This window comes from Equus quagga, chromosome 13 (genome assembly GCF_021613505.1).
Source record: "Equus quagga isolate Etosha38 chromosome 13, UCLA_HA_Equagga_1.0, whole genome shotgun sequence".
Lineage (NCBI taxonomy): Eukaryota > Metazoa > Chordata > Mammalia > Perissodactyla > Equidae > Equus > Equus quagga.
Window position 1 is genome coordinate 16836062 of NC_060279.1, and position 18305 is coordinate 16854366.

An 18305-nucleotide genomic window follows, 5' to 3' on the forward strand; every position below is an offset into this window, starting at 1 on the left:
AGCTGAGCTCATTCAGTTACTGATTATTGTGGTTCATGTTTCTACTGTTAAAATAGGACACCAGTTTGAGGGAACAGATCGGGGAAGTAGCAGCGACTTTAGTTTTTTGCCATCCAACCTTCTATTTGTTTAATAACCTCTGAGTCCCTCTCCGTACTGCTCCATCCTCTCCAACCCTGGGTGACTTTCGCGTTGCTAAACTCATTGCTAACTCCCAAGGGTTTTATAAACTATTACATTTGTTGTTAATTTAACAAGCGATAACTCCCAGATGTCCTGTCCACTTAAAACACCAACTTCTAAGAGGCTGGAGTTTCCTTTCTCTGAAGGGCTGTCAGGCCCTTGGTTTTCTCATTAAACAATGCTTCCATTTCTATTGTCCTCTTCTCACAGGAAGCGACTATTAAGAGCAAGACCATCAGCCCTTAAACCTTAAGACTTTAGGGCCAGCCGTGTGTGTGGTTAAGTGCACTCGTTCTGCTTCAGTGGCCCGGGTTTCGCTGGTTCATATCCCGGGTGCGGACATGGCACCTCTTGGCAAGCCATGCTGTGGCAGGCATCCCACATATAAAGTAGAGGAAGATGGTCATGGATGTTAGCTCAGGGCCAGTCTTCCTCGACGAAAAAGAAGAGGATTGGCAGCAGTTAGCTCAGGGCTAATCTTCCTCAAAAAAAAAAAAAAAAAAAAACCGAGAAAAAACCTTAATACTTTAGCCAAAAATTACTGAGAAGAGAGTTGTTCCTTGTCACACCTAAGAGAGGGTTAAAAGGGTTTAAAAGCCCTAGGATTGTTGGGAAGCTTTCTTATACCGAAAAAACCTTGTCCCATGAAAGAATGTTAGAAGCTGGAAGGAATGTGGTTAGTAGTGAATTGCCAATAAAATATCACTTACATTTGAAAAAGTGTTATACTTTCTTTAGTATGTGTAAAGACCAAATGCTGTTTTTTAAAGCGATTTTGATGAGAAGAGATTCTTTACTTCTTGATGTTTTGTTTGTGCCAAGATGAGTTTGTAGCCTAAAATATTTCTTCAATCAATTATCAGTTCCCTCATTCATTAGTCGGTGTAACACACACACACACACACACACACACCTCTTAAGAGAGTTCAGGGTAAAGCTCTGGATAGTTTAATAATCTCATTTTATTCCTTGGATTATCACCTTCTTTGGAAAGAACGATCACAACCTGGGCAAAAGAAATTCTTCCAGGTCTCTTCCTAAAAGAATGGCATAGAGAGCACTGACGTAGAGCCACATTCCTCACGATAGTGTGCCTTCAGACCTATCTGCGTGACAATCTGTGTGAAGCCCCTCGCTGCTCCTAATCACTGCCCCGCCATCTCCCCTACAGCTGGAGAGCCTGACTATGGGAGCCAACAACAACCAAATGGAGTGTTGTCACTCCATTGATGACAAGAACTAAAAGCCAGTACCCCTGGCTAGAGGCTTGAATTGCATGATGGTTGGATCCCTGACCCTTTCCAGACCTTTTAGTTTCCAAGGAAAGGGAAGCAGGTGTCTCACAAACTCCTGTGATAATAAGAATCACCGGTGGTACTTGTTAAACGCATGTTACCGGATCCTTCTTCTGACAATTCTGGCTTAGAAGGACTGTGGGGGGGCTCAGGAATCCGTATATCTTGCAAGTGCCCCAGATGATTAGCATCATCAGGCACATAGAGGAAATACTGGTTTTTGTAGTTAGATAGACCTGAGTTCACATGTCAACTCTGATACTTAACCAGCTGTGTGTTGGGTCAGATCCAGCGTGCAAAGCTCTGGGTGTCTCCTTTACCCCGGTGCACAGTTACCCTGGAAATGGCAGCTTTGGCAAAGGATTAGGAAAACAGATTCACAGTAAGTTCTTGCAAAAATATTGCAAGGTTCTAAAGGGCAAAATGCTTTCTTTTTATTTAAGAGCTTCTAGTTCTGGCTCAGGACTGAAAATTGGATGAGGGACCTGATATTCTGCCAGGTTGGCTCATTTTAGGCTCCTATTTATATTAATTCATTGACTCAACAAATATTTACTGAGCACTTCATGTGACAGAAACTGCTCTAGATATTTGGGATGCGTCATTGCATGAGACAGTCAAAATCTCGGCCATCATGGAGCTCATATTCTCAAGTAGAATCTTAGTGGCTGCCCACACATTTTTTTCAAGGGACTCTCTGAGTAACACCAACTATGTGCCACTACAAAGAATTTGTGGGTTGGATCATTCTGATAGCAACACTGGCATAGCTGCTATTATGATATCCACAGACGCTTTGTCTTCGGTGGTCAGCATCACCTCCCCTTGAAATCAAAGCTCATTTTCAACTCTGGCATCTTCTTTCAGCATTTGTGGTTCTCCCCACTGTGACACTATTGTTGGTGCCACCACCATCGAGTATTTGTGGTCATAGGCACCACCATGCCTAATCTCTCCTTGCCCCTGAATTTGGAGCCACCTCTTCAAGGTGAAAAGTTCTGAGCGGCAGGTCTGACTCTGAGCCTAGGCCGGGTGTCCATGTCCTCGCTGCCGGGGCAGGGAGAGCGACTGTCTGGCCCCCTCTGGCATCCAAAGTGGCAGACAGTCCCTCCAAGACTCACACAATGATTTTAATCAAACCCAAAGCCTGGACTACCCAAAAATCATTTACCTATCCTTGAAGTGAGCAAGAGCCTAGTCTTCAAACCCATTTAAGGCAATAAAAAATGAGTAACAAAAGTTAATTTCCATATTAAAGTATTCTGAATGTTTGTCTTACCACTGGTTGTTCCCTGTGAGTAAACTGACGCTGAGTCCCAAACTTCCAACTTGGAACAAACATCTTAGACCTTGGTAAGTTGGAAATATTCTAGAAAGTTCTTCTGTTTCCTTCATTGTCACTTATGATTGTTCTTCATTTCTAGGATTGCCTCCATGAGGATTAAAAGTTTTCTGCTCTTTTCTTTGAGATGGGCTTGATTGTCCATAAGTGGACCTGGCCCAGTTTACAGCTGAGAAAAACATTATACCATCTTGAGAAAAATTAAAACGAAAGACAATTATAACTTATTTCCCATATTGTCTCTTGCTTGCTTCTACCTTTTCCGGAGTGATGGGTCCAGATGAATGGGAAGTGATCAGGATTAGAGAATTTTTGTTCAAAATTGGTTAGAGAAAATCTCCAATTCTTATGTACACCACAATTTGATGAAAATATTAAATGGCTTTGTTTCAATCTTCTGGTAAAATTCTTCGATATATGGGATACCTTTTTCCAAGTAGCTTCTTTCCATATAGATATTGTTTACTTCTTCTTTTATAACATCTGTGGGAAAGAAAGTGTAATTAAACACAGAATAATACACACGAGAAGTGGGAGGAATTATACAGAAAAATAGATCATTGTGAGGAATTCCAAGAGGCTTACTTTTAAGTCCATTAAAATGCATTTTTCATGTAAAAAGGAGGTTTGATTTACTGGCATATTTAAGATAACATTGGCTCTTGAATGAAATAGGCAGAGTTAAATCTCAGTGTTGTACTTACTATCTTTCAATGAAAAGGGGGTGATAATAATCTCTGTTTTGCAAAGCTGAGAACTGAATGAGAATAAAGTATAAATACTTAGTCTAGCTTCTTCTTCATGGAAGGCATTCAGCTAATATTTATTCTATTCCTTTTCAAACCCAATGGATAATGAAGTAACCCACAGCCAACCAGAGGAAATTATCTGAGAAGGAGGAGAAGGGGTAGAAAACAAAACATAGATATTAGGTTGAATTTTCCACCTTATCGGAGGGACAAGTCAAGTCCTTAAACATTCATTGAGTGCCTATTAAATTTCTGGAAGAATATTAGATCCAAAAGATGCATTAGAAATAAATGATCTCCGATCCCTGCTCCCCTGAAGCATAAAGTCAAGTTAAAGAGACAGAACTTAAACTCAGGATCTTTAATTGGTCGATTATGAAGAATCTGTCAGTGCACAGAAAACAGTATAGCCTAAAGGCCTTAAGTATTGGAAGAGTCTGGTAATTCAAGGGGATCCAGGAGATCAGATGATAAAGACTTATCCTCAGGTTGAGGTCTACACTACAGATTTAGGCCGCTTCCCGATGGAATCTGGAACCCCTTAGAGGAGGTATCACTGTGTGTTCACAGGGGGCAGAGTTCTGTTGACTGCGAGCTGATCCTCCTAATCAATCACGGTGGCAAGAAGAGCATGGCAACATGAGCAACGCTGGTGAGTCTCTGAGAGGGGTGCGTCTGAGGCTCTAAGCCCCTCAAATAAGGCAGACCACTCACCTTCCCAATCCATGGCAGATCTGAGACATTCAGGGACAACACACGCAGCTTTTATGTTGTTCATGCCCTTTGATTTCCTTGTCACTTCTTTTTCTCCCCCACCCTCCACCTTATGCCACAGATCTTTCAGGAAATGACAGGGCCTCACTCATAAGACAACTAAGGGAACTAAGAGGAAGGAAGTAAAATGCAGATGGGGCCGTCACGTGCCATACCTCCTCCAGGGAGAAGACTAGCATGAAGTTTGGGATTATCCAATGATTTCTTTTGTTCCAAAGTCAATTTTATTATTGTGTTGAATTAGTGTTGAAAGCCTTCCCAGATTATTATGAAGTTTGAAGGCAGAACAGGTGAGAATGGAAAAACAAGAATGAAGAAATAGGATGGGAAGGGGAGGATGTGGGGAGCCTTGCTCCTATACCCCATAAAGACTGTGTTGTTAATGCCAAGCCCTGTCATAGTCAAGCACCCTGTCACCAGCAGTGTGTGCACCCATGGAAAACAACCGAGTGGGAAACTTCTGCCAAAGTCCACTTTCCTACAGTCGGATCATCTCAATAATCTTATTCAACAAATCCATGCCAGGCTCTGTGAATGACAAGCAAGGAAACGAACAAAAGCCCAAAAGATGGAAGATCGTCTCTCGAAAGAACAACCCATTCAACGTTTTTAGAACTTAAACACGGTGCAAACACTTTTAGTGCCTAGAGGAAGAAAGGCGAAAAGACATAGAGCTCAGTCTGGTGAGGAAGACAGAGCGATCAAGGGATGAAAACAGTGACTTGTTAAACGTAATGACGGAAGATATACACGACGTGCAGGGGCTAGTGATCAATTTTACCACTGTAGTAGATTCTACCATTCTTGGTTCACCAAGAAGATGATATGTAAATCAGTTTTTGATGGATGACTAGTAATTTGTGAAGCAGACTGGGATTGAGAGGACATTTCAGGTGATGGGAATATGGGAACACAGACATGGAGATTGGGAGTGAGAGTGCATAGCATGTGCAGGAAAGAGCAACGTCTTGGCTGGCAAACAGGAGGCAGCCTGATGGAGAGTGGCAGGAGATAAGGCTGGGAGGGAACCCAAAAGCCAGATCGAGTGAAGCCTCAGACACTGAGTTTGGACTTTACCTGGTAGGACACTGAGGAGTCTTTGAAGGGTTTTAACAACAATGGCATCAGAAGATTATGGTGGCTGTGTGTTGAGAGTGTTTGGAATGGAAAGAGACTGGAGCTAGACCATTTTAAGAAACCGATGCAGGAGTCTAGGGAGAGATGATAGGGGCCTGAAAGAAAAGAGTGACTTTATGGATGGAGAGGAGAGGACAGATTCCACAGATATGTAGACGAGGAAAAGACATAGCATGGTCCTCCACTGCATATGGGAGTAGCGAGAGAGAGACAGAGAAACAGAGAGCGAGAGGGGAATCAAAGATGATTTTCAAGTTTCTGCTTTAGACAATTGGCTAAGTGGCGTTCCCAGTAACTGACCTGGGAATACAGGGAAAGTAGCAGGTTGGGAAGCAAAAGGATCAGCTCAGCTTTGAAAATGTTGAGATGAAAATGCTGGTGGATGTCCACGTAGAGATGTCCCAAAACTCAATGCACATTTAGAACTGGAGCCAAGGAAAGAAGTCTGGACTGAAAACATAGACTTTGGAATAATCCATGTGGAATAGATTAAATAAATCAGGGAATGCTCATAAAAAGAAGAGCAGAGGGCTGAGGAGGGAGACAGAAAGAAAACATAAAAATTTACAACACTAGATAGCAAAAACAAAGATATCTGTAGAAGAGAGGGCAAGAATGACGTCAGCTCTGTTACGATAGTGTTTGATTATCTGGGATTCTATTTCTATTTCTGTTACATGAAAACAATAACCACCAAGTATCATCAGAAAAAGTGATGGAGGGCATTGTTTAGTTTTCTTCTATGATCATAACTGCACTCTAGCGATTGCGAGTAGCATGTACTATTCTCACCAGACCTTTAAGTAGACTGAGAGAATGGACTAGTGTATGATATTTAGGTTGCTCATTTTACGTCTTTCATTGTAAGCTTTGGGTAGGATGGAAAAATGTTGGGCCATTGATAAAACAATTAGCTTATTATTAACTGGTTGAACATTGTCCTCTAAAGAGCATCGACAATGAATTAGAGTAAACTTAGAGGGGCCACCTAGTCCACCTGTGGTCTCTGTGTTCGGCTTTGTGACATTCAACATTTATCTCCTCAGATTAACTTGGGAAGCACAATGTTCAAGCCTGAGAGGGATAATAAGTACGTTGCATGACCAAATCAATAATTTTAAAACTGTTGGGTGCAAACCAATAGGGTGAAATTTGACTGAGGTAAATGTAAATTCCTGCCCTTGGTTTCTGAAAAGTGGCTGCATAAATAAAGGATGGTGGAGTTAAAAGTGTCCCATGAAAGCCCCCGAAGCTAACCCCATTTCCAGCCACACTAATATAACATAGGATATGGGCAATAGTTGTCACATGCCCTTCCCTAGGAAGCATGTGGAGTGTTTGAGTTGTGGGTACCAGTCCACCAATGGGAAAGGACCAGATGGAAAGGAGGCCGTGCGAAGAATGTTTGAAAAATTGCTTATTGACTAGTCAGAGGGGTTGGAGGTAAGCAGAAGGTTGTGATGTCTTCATAAAAATTGGGAGCATTGTCCCAGTTAAGAGGACTTAGGTGAATTCCATCAGATTTCAGAGGGCAGAAATTTCTACAATTGGGAGGAAATAAAAGAAGACAGTCCACAGTAGGAAAAGTCTTTCTAACCATTTCATGGCAGCCCTGTTAGTTAGTGAGCTCCCCATAGCTAGGAGTGTTTAAGCGGAGAGATCCTGCAGAGGAGAGTCCTGGAGAAGGGGAGAAATTGAATTAAACAACCTTAAAGGCTGTCATCATTTGAGATTTGGCCATGTGAAACGATTCACTCAATTGCTTTTTTTTCTCATCCTGAATGCAATCCTGGTTCATGAGGGTTTTTTCCTCCCCATACAGAGATAATTGGTTCTACGAATCTTATAATTCTGCTAGAGGATGAAATCTTTGCTGATTTTTTCAACACATTTCTTTCTCTCCCGGTAAGTATTCTCAGACTTGAACCCAAATGTTTCATCAACAGCTGAATAGTGAATGTAACTGAGCTGAGTACCATTTTTTTTCTTTCAACTTCTTACCAAATCAAAACTATCTCAAGTTGAGCAAATAAATATGAACCAGAACTTTCTCTAAAATCTCCAGGAGCTTCCTATTATTGATATAATAAATCCCCAACCCCCAGCTACTGGAAGGCCTTTGCCTATCTACGGTTATTTCCCATCACAGCCTCTGCCCTCACTGAGTACACCTGGCGTTCTCCCACCGTGGCGCCTCTCCTTGGCTGTGTTCTTAGTTTCCATAGTTTCACCAACCAAAGTCTCAACCATTTTTCAAATCTCTGCCTAAATCCTGCTCTCCTTAAGGAATTCCTAGGTCCTTCCAATCAAAACTTATTTCTCCCTGCCTCTGTGCTCCTGAGCATGTTGCAAATCTTTTGGTTTATTTGTGTGTGTCTCCCCCACTGGATTGTGAGATTGTGAATTCCTGCAGGACAAGGACCACTGATTATCCATTCTGCTCTACTCCCCTCACCAAGTGTTTAGCACATAACAATTGTTGAGTTGTTAACCAGAACCAAACCTATATATTTTTTTCAATCTATGCAACTAAAACAAACCTCAAACATCAAAATATTCTTAAATCCAAACCTACACTACTCCCACATCTGTTTTGGTTTAAATCTTTGGTTACATCTGACACGGGTGCCTTATTAATGGTGGCTCATCTCAGTGAACCTTTTTCCATGGAATGCCACCTGTTGAAAGGCGAAATTTCATACAACTGGGAAAACACTCTGTATTACCCCATCAACACTTACATGGGGGTGGTCACTTTGTGCCGGCCACTGGGATTAATCTGGGGCCTTGGATATCAATGATATCATCCCTCTCCTCAAGGAATTCCCAGTCTAATGTGAGAGACTGACATTTAAGGTGAGTGCAAAGAGGGTTGTGGGTGACATGACAGAAGTGTCTCGGAGGCAGCGGGGTTCAAGTGCCTTGGAGGAAGAGGCCACTCCTATGCTCCTACCTGGAAGAGTTGGGAAATGCTTCAGTGAAGAGGTGACATAAGCCTTGAAAGAGGGGACACAAGTCTTGAAAAAAGACTAGGTATTTGACATTTGGTTGGGGAAGAAGATGGGGAGGCAAGGAGAAAATCCCGGGGGTTGAGTAGCAATAAAGCAAGGGCCTTACAGAGAGACAGAACAGAGTAAGTAAATGTACCAAGGAGTACAATCCTATGGCATTTTGGGGGAAACTCTAAGTAATCCAGTAAGGTTGAAGAAAAAGTTGTGAGAGGCAGACATAGCAAGAGATAAGGCTGCACAGCCAGGCTAAGCCAGGTTGCTGAGAGCAGGCAGGCCGTGCTTGGGAGTTTGGACGTCATTCTGAAGGTGACAGAGAACCGTTGAAGGGTTTTAGGTAAAGGAGTAACATGACCAGACTTTCATTTGAGGAAATGATTTCTGCAGAAGTCCGGCCATAGGTTGCGCTGTCAGGGGACCTGGTGGAGGCAGGAGACCAGTTAGGTGATTGTTTCAATAGTCTAGGTGGGAGGTGATGAGAGTCTAAAGGCAAAAGGATGAAGAGGATGGGAGAAACGGGAGAGCGTTTTTACAAAGCAAAACGCAGGACCTTGTCACTGAACATCTGGGATATGTGGTAACAAGAAGGGAGGAGTGCCTTGGGTGCTTGGGCGGATGGTGGCGCCAGGGACGTGGTCAAAGGAAGGACGAGGAGGCCTCTGACAGACGGTCTTTTGCGTGGTCCTCACTCATGCTATTGCCTCTGCCACTGCCTTAATGAAAGGTTTCAGAAGTAATTGTAAGGCATGTTAGTTAGTCAGTTCATCAACAGCCCACAATAATTTTCTAGAAATGGAGAGAGTGATGTGGAATCCCAGCCAAGCATTTAAGAAAGTCCTGGCCATTAAGAAAGTCCTACCAGTCCTAGGTAGCTGTGGTCTCTGTAGAGAGACAGTGGTAGTTCATGTTGAATACTGCTGTCAATTTACAAATTTCTACCATTTAATTTCCACGATCACCCTGTGAGGTTGACATCGTTCCCTTCTTACAGATGGATCTCAGAAGTTAAATGACTTGCCTGAGATCACGTGGCAAATCTGGGACAGTTCTGGGAGCTGACCCGGTCTCCCAGCTCCAGGCCTTGCGTGTTTTCCACATCAGCCTCGTGCCCTCTATGGGGCAAATGTCAGTGGTGAAACTGCTTCCACGCCCTCCTCCCACATAATCTCATGACTTCACAGTCCCACTGCACACGCCATAAAGGTATTTCCACACCCCAGGCAGGGTGTGTCATGTCAAACATTGAGTGCAGAGCAGGGAGGGGTCACTAAGGACTGAGTGTCCTTTCTAGACTGGCATTTGTAAAGTGCAGGCAGCACCATCCCCTTCCTTTGATCCCTCACAGTCAAGGCCAAAGGGGAGAGAGAGAAGGAGGGAGCCACAGACTGACAAAAGTTTGGGGTTGCTAGTCTCGGGAGATGGTCAGACTGACGTGCTGTGCTGACAGCTCAGCCAGGAGTTGGGGTTTCAGCCCCTCTAGTTTGTCGCAAACACTTTGGGGACACTTTGAGACATTTGGTGCCTCTAGTGAGACTGCCAAGCTTAGAAACCTATAAACATAGAAACCCTTTCCCATCAGTCTCGAAGCTGGTTGCCTAGGTAACAGTCCCTTCTCCATGACAAAAGAGAACAGGAGCCGAGAATTATCTATCCATTTTGGACACTTTTACTGCCCCCATGAGGAATTTGTACCCCTAATGCTCACATCCTCAGTCCTCTCTACTTTCTCCAGTTCAAGAGTTTAGGCAAATCCAGAGCTGTTTCTCTTGATGAAAAGGCTTGAAGCCTTTGCTTGCTCTCTAAGTCCATGGAGAAATGAACAATGCAATACACAAAGTACATACCTTTGCATATCGTGGGCTCTGGCTTCAGTACACAGGCAAGATAACTCCCAGGTTGGGGCAGGGTGGAGCCAAAATATAAACAAATCTTGCAATTTAGTCTATTTTGGATGTTTTTGTGCAAGGCAAGTTGACCGAGTGGAATAAATTTAAGAATTAATGTCCCTTAAAATAGGAAAGCAGTAGAAGCTCTCTTCCCTTGTGGCTGCAGATGGCCCATGACGTGTTCACGAAGAGAAGCTCTGCTCCTTTGGCTGTTTCCTAGCTTTCTTTTGCAGGTCTTTGGTCAGACACCATTTTATACTGTTGAAAATTCGCAGTGGAGTTTGTGGCCTGAAATACCTTATGACTTGGTGAGTAAGGTTCTTGAAGGGCAGAGCGTCTGGGGTGAGGGAAGGGGGAGCTAAATTTGAAGTGTAGATTGGAGAGGGAGAGGAAGAGGAGGCCCAAAAGCTGACTATGGAAAAAACTACAAAGCAGGTGAGTAGAGAGCCAACATCAAGCGAGGGAGACATTTCTCCTTTTTGCATTTTTTCCACTTGGGCAAGCAATTGCTGCTGAATTCTTTCCCTTATCTAGTCCATGGGTAGCAAATGGGATTCATCTCTCATATCTTCTGTGATTCTTGGGTAGTAGACGCTTGGAGCACTGTGTTAAGAACTCTGAGGCCACACCTGAGCAAGAAAGAGTCTGGAATTGATTGGCAATGGCTGCCACGGGTGTGGGATAGGAAGTGTCAGCGCCTGGGCCACACAGTGATTATTTGATTACAAGCTGTAGCGCAAAAGAAGTTGCCACTTTCTCGTTCCTAATGACTACCCCACCCTTCTCCTCCAGAGGCTTGTCTTTCTCTATCTTTTTTCCTTATTGATTGTCTTTCTCTTCTTTTCCCACTCCCTGTCCTCCTTTTCCACTATGTAGACCTTAGACTTACCAGTGGCTTCCACATGCCCTACCAGTGGTGAGTGGGATCAGAAAGATCACCGTAAGCCCTGCTAACAAGAGTTTGTTTTTCTCTGGTTCTGCAGAGCTGAGCAAGCCACTCCACTCTGATTCTTATATTTGGTTTTCCTAGGAGAACACTGAAACTTAACATTTTTATTTTTTTCTTCCTTCTCTGTTGGCTCAGTCTCTCGGGGAATCCATCCCGTACTCTAAATGATGTTATGTCTGAGTCTGTGTGTGTTTTTGTACATGTTGTACAGTTAATATGAGTTGGGAGCTTGTGAGAAATTATATGTGCTTACAAAGAAGTAAGTTGAATAGAGTTATGACTCAACACCACAGACCAAAATCTCTTCTGCTTACCTTCTATCAAGCAAGGCTAGATCTTTTCTTAGACAACTTCACCCAGGAATAAAGAAGATTTTTTGGTGGAAGACCAAGCCTTTTCTTTCCTACCAATCCATTTACTCCTCTGGCAGCCTTAGCCTGAGTCCTCCCTCCCCCTAGATACTGTTTTTAATCGACACATCTCTCCTCTGAGCCAGATACTGTAGGTGTGAGATTATTGCCCCTTGCTAAGCTGCATTTCTTAGCAGTTCAGTTCCATTTCTCTTTTCTGTTCCTATTTTGTTTGGACTCTAGATTGCAAAGTACAAAGGATTATTGACCTGGTTGGAAAAATATCGGTTACCTTTCTTCTGTAAAACCAACTTGTGTTTCCATTACATTCTCTGTCAGGAGCTCATCAGTTTTATTAACTCCCCAGAAGGAGGTAAGCATGGGGAGTGGGCTGTGTGGAGAAATATGGGAAGCCGGGCTACATAACGATCCTGTGCCTATCAGTCCTACAGTAAGGTACAAATACTGGTTGTCTTTGTCTCAGCCCATGTTGCATCAGTAGGTGAAATCTTAGGCTGAAAAATTGGTACCCAGAGCAATAAGGAGGAGTCAGATAGGCTGGGCTATTTGTCTCACTGCAGCCGGAAACAAGAGAGTTAATGGTGGTCACCCAACATGGCCAAATTACCTAAAATATATCCAGAAGCAAACATATCTCATCACCTTTCATTGCTACCACCTGTCTAAGCCACCATCATTTCTCACCTGGCTGCTGAAATCATCTCTTAATTAGTCTCCTTGTTTCTGCTTTTGTTTTCCTGCTTATAGCAGCCAAAGTGAGACTTTTAAAACTTAATTCAGATTATGTCATTCCTTTGCTCACCACCTGTGCCCTCCCCACCACCAGGAATGGTTCCTGTCTCAGTGTGAAACCCAACGCCCCTACAATGGCTTTCAATGTCCTAGAGATCTGGCTCCATTTCCTTTCTGACATCGTCTCCTCCTACCCATCCCTCCCCCCCGACACCATTCCAGACACATTGGCATCCTTGCAGTTCTTCAAACATGCTGGACTCATTCCTACTTCAGGGCTTTGCACTGGCTGTTCACTCGGCCTGGAATGCTCTTCCTTCAGATATCCACATGGCTCCTTCTCTCACTTCCTCAAATCTCCGTGCAAATCTCACCTCCTCAATGAAGGCTACCTTGATGACCATAATGCCCACTCATCCAGCCCACCCCCAGCACTCCCAACACCCTTTATCTTGCTCAACTTTTTTCATTTTTTCCTGCAGTGCTTATAGCCTTTAACCTTCCTAGATAATGTACTTATTGTGCTCATTGCTGATTTTCTATGTCCTTCACTAGAATATAAGCTCCTTGAGGGCAGGGATTTTTCTTCTGTTTGCTGATGTATCCCAAACACCTAAACCAGTACTTGGCACTTAGTAGGCACGTAATAATTATTTGCTGAAAGGATGATTGAATAAAATTTCCATTTAGAGTTTAATTGGTAACTTGACTCTTTGTTCAACTGGCCAAAGGAAACTATTTTCCACCCCAGGGAAAGTTAAGATTCAGGAGTAAAATGTTGTAAGAAATCACCCACTATACTCATCTCCCTCCTTCAATATACGTACTGGGAAAATTGGACTGGCAAAATCACTGTCAGTTGGGGACCGTATAAGGTGAGGGGCCTTGGTTGAGGGGTGTTTTTGATCTGTGCACTGTAGGTGTGCTTGTGGGTCCCTTGCATGTCACTAGAGGTTCTGGTGCCTTGCTTCAAAAGCACCACATAATCAGGACCCAACTCATTTCACTGGCCACCATTTTTCTTCACTCATACTGAGCGCATGGGGTCTGGTTCTGTGCAAGGCTGAGAGAGGGGCTGGGGAAGAGCTCATTCTCTCTCTCTCACCATGAACTTTTCCTGGCAGCGAAAATGATGAGATGGCAAAAGGCAGACCAATGGCTACTCCAGAAATGCATTGGCGGGGTCAGAGGGATGTGGCGCTTCTATACCTACCTCAAGGGCAGTGCCGGTGGGTCCTTACAGTTGTTTCTGGGGCCTTTGCAAGTTCTTAACAGCTTGAGAGTTACATGTGTCTACGGTGACTGTAAAAAATGTTCTATAATGTATAGGGTAAAAGTCTTTGAAAACTGGGGTCCATAGTGCAGGTTAGGGAAAAAGCAATCAGAGTTCCTTTCATTCATTCATTCATTCATTTAAAAATGTTTATGGAGCACCACTGTACGGCAGCCACTGTGCTAGTAGGTGGGGATACGAAGATGAACAAGAGCCATAAGTCCCCGCTTCTTAAGGCTGCCATGACAGTGGGGAGACAGACAAGCAACAAGTAAACAAATAAATCCCTGTGGCAGAAGGGTTGGCATGCACCGCTTCCTGTTCTATCGGGTCCAGTAGTTGATAGTGATGAGAGGCTGGCAGCCAGCACTGGCTGACACACCAATTCAGCAATGTTAAGTTTCACCTGGGGACAAACCCTAGTTTAAGGGTGAAATCCTGCATCTCCAGGGAGCAGGCAGGGAAGAACTAGACAGACTATCCTTTGGTTTGTCACCCAGACTTCAGCTCTGGCGAAGTTATAAAACAAGGAATGTAGTCTTTGGCACCCTTTGGCTCCACGTCCTTCTGTAGGCTCTTCTAGATCCATGATCTAGAAAATGTTCTTTTTGCTCTGCTCTTTATTTTTTGGATAAAACTCAAATGTCTCACGACCTATCCTCAGAGTCTTGCAGTTTCACCTAAAGCGACAGTTTTTCTAACAATAAAAAAGTCACAAAAGATCCCTATCCATTAAGTCCCTTCTCCCTGTGCCTCCCATCCACCCCCACATTAGGAGATGATGCCTTAACCCAGAGGGGTGACTAATGGTGGTGTTTGAGGCAGTAAAGAAGGCTGGTGGGGGGGAGGTATGAGCTGCTACACCCAGATGCAACCACTGAAGGGGCGAGATTGGGGTGCAGCTCTGTGCCTGTCTGATCTGTAGGTGAAGAGCTGGTGGATTTCTGGATCCTTGCTGAGAAGATCCTGAGCATAGATGAGATGGACCTGGAAGTGAGAGACCACTACTTGTCCCTCCTCCATGTGCTGAAGGCCACCCATCTGCAGGAGGGCTCAAGGGTGCTGACTCTCTGCAACATGAACATCAGTAAGAATCATAAAGCATGTCTGAAGTGAAATCCCTGGGTGATGTAACGAAAAAAATCAAGCCAGTGTCTGATGATCCTCAGACTGCCACCCTCTCCATCTTCTCTGTATCAGGGATGCCAGAGGGAACCCTAACCCTTTACAGGGAAGGGTTGAGAGAGACCAGTTGTCTTTAGGCTGGTATGCTCCTCTTCCTTACTTGCCGATTAAGGTTGGCTGGAAGGAGTAAAGAGGAATTGGGACAGGGTAATTGAACACCTCTTGCATCTTCTGAGACTTCATTACTTGTCATTTTTTAAATTGGAATTCTCTAGAACAAATGACAGCCTGCAGGCCAAATGCAATACAGGTCGCCTATGAGCTAAGAATGTTGTTATGTTTTTAAAGAGTTAAAGAAGAAGAAGGAGCCAGCTCAGTGGTATAGTGGTTAAGTTTGCATGCTCCACTTTGGTGGCCCAGGGTTTACAGGTTTGGATCCCAGGTCCGGACCTAGCACCACTCGTTAAGCCACACTGTGGTGGTGTCCCACATAAAATAGAGGAAGATTGGCACAGATGTTAGCTCAGTGACAGTCTTCCTCAAGGAAAAAAGGAGGAAGACTGGCCACAGATGTTACCTCAGAGTCAATCTTCCTCACAAAAAAAAAAAAAGAGGACTGTGTAACAGAGACTGTGTATGACTCACAAAGCCTAAAATATTTACTTTCTGACCCTTTACAGAAAAAAATTTGTCAATACCTCCTCTAGAACATCAGATTCATCCAAATTTATTTGTTTATTTGTTTGTTTGTTTGTTTGTTTATAAGTGAGGAGGCATTCCTAACCCAAATAAAATGTGGTTCCAAAAATTTGCTGTTTGGGATTAATCACATTCCTCTCTATTCATATAGATAATTGAGAATTTACAACATTAAAGTCAGGGCTGGTAAAGACTCCTTCAAATTATTTAGTCCAAATGCCTTCCTCCAGTCAGATCTGGCCCTAAGAAATTCCATTCAGAGGTACATGTCTCCTGTACTTAAGCATGTTTTCTTGTGCCTTTTGCTTTTCTTTACAATAACATTCAACAGTCTAGAAAATAGCTCAAAGAATCCCATAAAAATGTTTATTTCTATTGGGAAGAAGGAAGGTAATCAGAGAAAGGGGCCACTGTGCACTGAGCAAACTCTAAAAATGTGGGCTCCCTGTTCGACCTGTCCACACCCCAGGATTGTATGAGAAACAAATGAAATGCTTTACACAACATTTGGAAAAATTCAGATCTCTCCAACATCAGCATCAGCACCATTACCACATCATTTTTATCCTTCATCTCTCTGTATTCTTTCCAGAGTCCCTCCTGAACCTCTCCATCTGGCATCCCAACCAGTCAACCACCAGAAGGGAGATCCTGAGCCACATGCAGAAAGTGGCTCTGTTTAAACTCCAGAGCTATTGGCTCCCCAACTTTTACACCCACGCCAAGACGATCATGGCCAAGGAAGAATCATGCCAAGGTCTGATGCAGGAATATGAGACTCGCCAGTGCAGTATTTGCTATACCCACGGAGGAGGGCTCCCTCTGAACATGAGCATCAAGAAGCACCATCAGCCCCAGAAGCGGTACTCAAGCAGGAAAACCAAGAGGAAGATGTGGCAGTTGATAGACCATGGCTGTTGGTCTCTGGAAATGGATACCAAGCCCGACACTAACACTATGTTCCCCCAAGAGATGTGTCCCCAGGAGAAGGTGGTTATACAAATGCCTTCCCTGGAAGTGACCTCTTCAAAGGAGAGAATAATCAGTTCCCTGGAAAAGGATATTTTCTGTGCCAGGAAGTCCAACGCGAAGAATAAAGCCAAGAGCCAACTCCACATGGAGGGCCTCTTTGAAACGAAGTTCTCTGCCCACCTGAGGACTGTCACCCCCATCATCAGTCACTCTCCCCAGATGATAATCAAGAAGGCCATCAAGCAAAGCCTCCCCTTGGGGTATACCCACTGGGCCTTGCGAGCTGATGCCTGTGCAGGGAGTCCCTTCCGGGACCACCTGAAGAAGTTGAATTTGAAAGTGGAGACCCAACTCCTGGACCTCTGGCAGGACCTGCACCATTTCCTCAATGTCCTGATGAGTAACAGGAAGACTGGGAATGCTGTCTTTCGGCACACGCTGGGCAACCGAATCTGTGAGCTCCACCTGAATAAGCAGATTAGCCCATGCCTACCACTCAAATCCAAAATCATTGACGGCCTGAAGGAGCTCCTCCCTTCTGGAGATGTGAGCCCCTGGATTCCCATAGCCCAGAAGGAGATCTGCAAGGTAGGTCTCGCCTCATAGAAATGGGTTAGTATCTGTAAGATTAGGTCAAGACTGACCAAAAATCTTATCTGGTCGTCTATACTGGCTAAGTTAATGACATGATTATCCACATAACCTTTCACATACTGAAGAGTTGGTTGATCTCATAGGAGAAACCATACAAATTCCCAAGAACCAGCCAATACTCCAAAGCAAAATGGAGCTGAGGCAGTGGTCAATATCCATCTTTTATTTCTTCTTCAATTCCCCCTTATATGGAGTCTCCCAAAACCATGAACCTTGGAGTGTTCCATTGAGGGAAGTTTTAAGAACTCCGTTCAAAACACTGTGTATTGAAATGCAAGGTCTCTCCTTCCTAGACTGGCCAGAAAGGAAATGGGGAATTGGGAGGGGCTTACTCTTACCCTAAAATATTAGATAGAAGCATGGGCCTATCCTGAAAACTCACAGGAAGTAAGGCCCATAGCTTGACTATTGTATCATCGAGATCTTGGCAGAAAACAAATGGCAGAGTTAAGTTGGGTAACAGATGAGATCCCAGTAAAAGGGACTACTTACAAAGGAATGGGCATAAGGGTAGGGAAACCATAGAGGATAGTGCAATACCCCAGAGCAAGTAAGGGGGAATCACTTTTATGACTCCTAGGCCTAGAGATTTGAGGAAAGGGAGCAGTTATCAGAACCAGGAGAGAAACAGCTGTATGAAGTGAAACATTGGCAGGAGCTGTAATGGTCAGTAGAGAGGTATAACCAGTCCACAGTGATCTGGCCAAGAGGGATCGGGGAATAGATACACCAAGCTCACTCACCTCCTGTTTTCCCATCTCCTGCCTGGACTCCTGACTGGAGAAACCCAACCAGAGCTCAAGGGAGCTGGTTGATATGGTCCATACAGCTTAAATTCCCAAGGTACAGACAGGGTAAAGAAGGGTAGAGAGTAGATCTGGAAGGGTAAGTGGATATAAACAGCAAAATTATTTAGTGCCTTATAATGTATCTACCTTATAAAGTATATTCATGCATATTACCTCCTTCAGGCTTCTTAGCACCTCCTAGAGGCAGACAGGGTGCTATTGTTACCACTGTTGTATAATTGTGGCAAATGGACTCAGAGAGGGTAAGTGGATTAACCCAAAGGCACACAGCAGGCTGGTGGAGGAACCAGGGTCAGAACCCAGGAGTTTTTGGTTCTAAGTCCAACACAATTTCCAATACACCATAA

The 18305-nt window shown here is 43.9% G+C and overlaps 1 protein-coding gene across 1 annotated transcript in view; it reads left to right on the plus strand.

Annotated features, from left to right (window-relative positions):
* Window positions 1–4208: 4208 nt before the first annotated feature.
* The window catches only part of RGSL1 (regulator of G protein signaling like 1), a 62955-nt gene continuing 48858 nt past the window's right edge, over window positions 4209–18305 (plus strand). The window contains exons 1-6 of the mRNA XM_046684187.1: window positions 4209–4221; window positions 7303–7385; window positions 10608–10682; window positions 11917–12046; window positions 14625–14786; window positions 16116–17083. Coding sequence (XP_046540143.1) covers window positions 4209–4221; window positions 7303–7385; window positions 10608–10682; window positions 11917–12046; window positions 14625–14786; window positions 16116–17083 — 1431 coding nt within the window. The remainder of the gene's footprint in view (window positions 4222–7302; window positions 7386–10607; window positions 10683–11916; window positions 12047–14624; window positions 14787–16115; window positions 17084–18305) is intronic.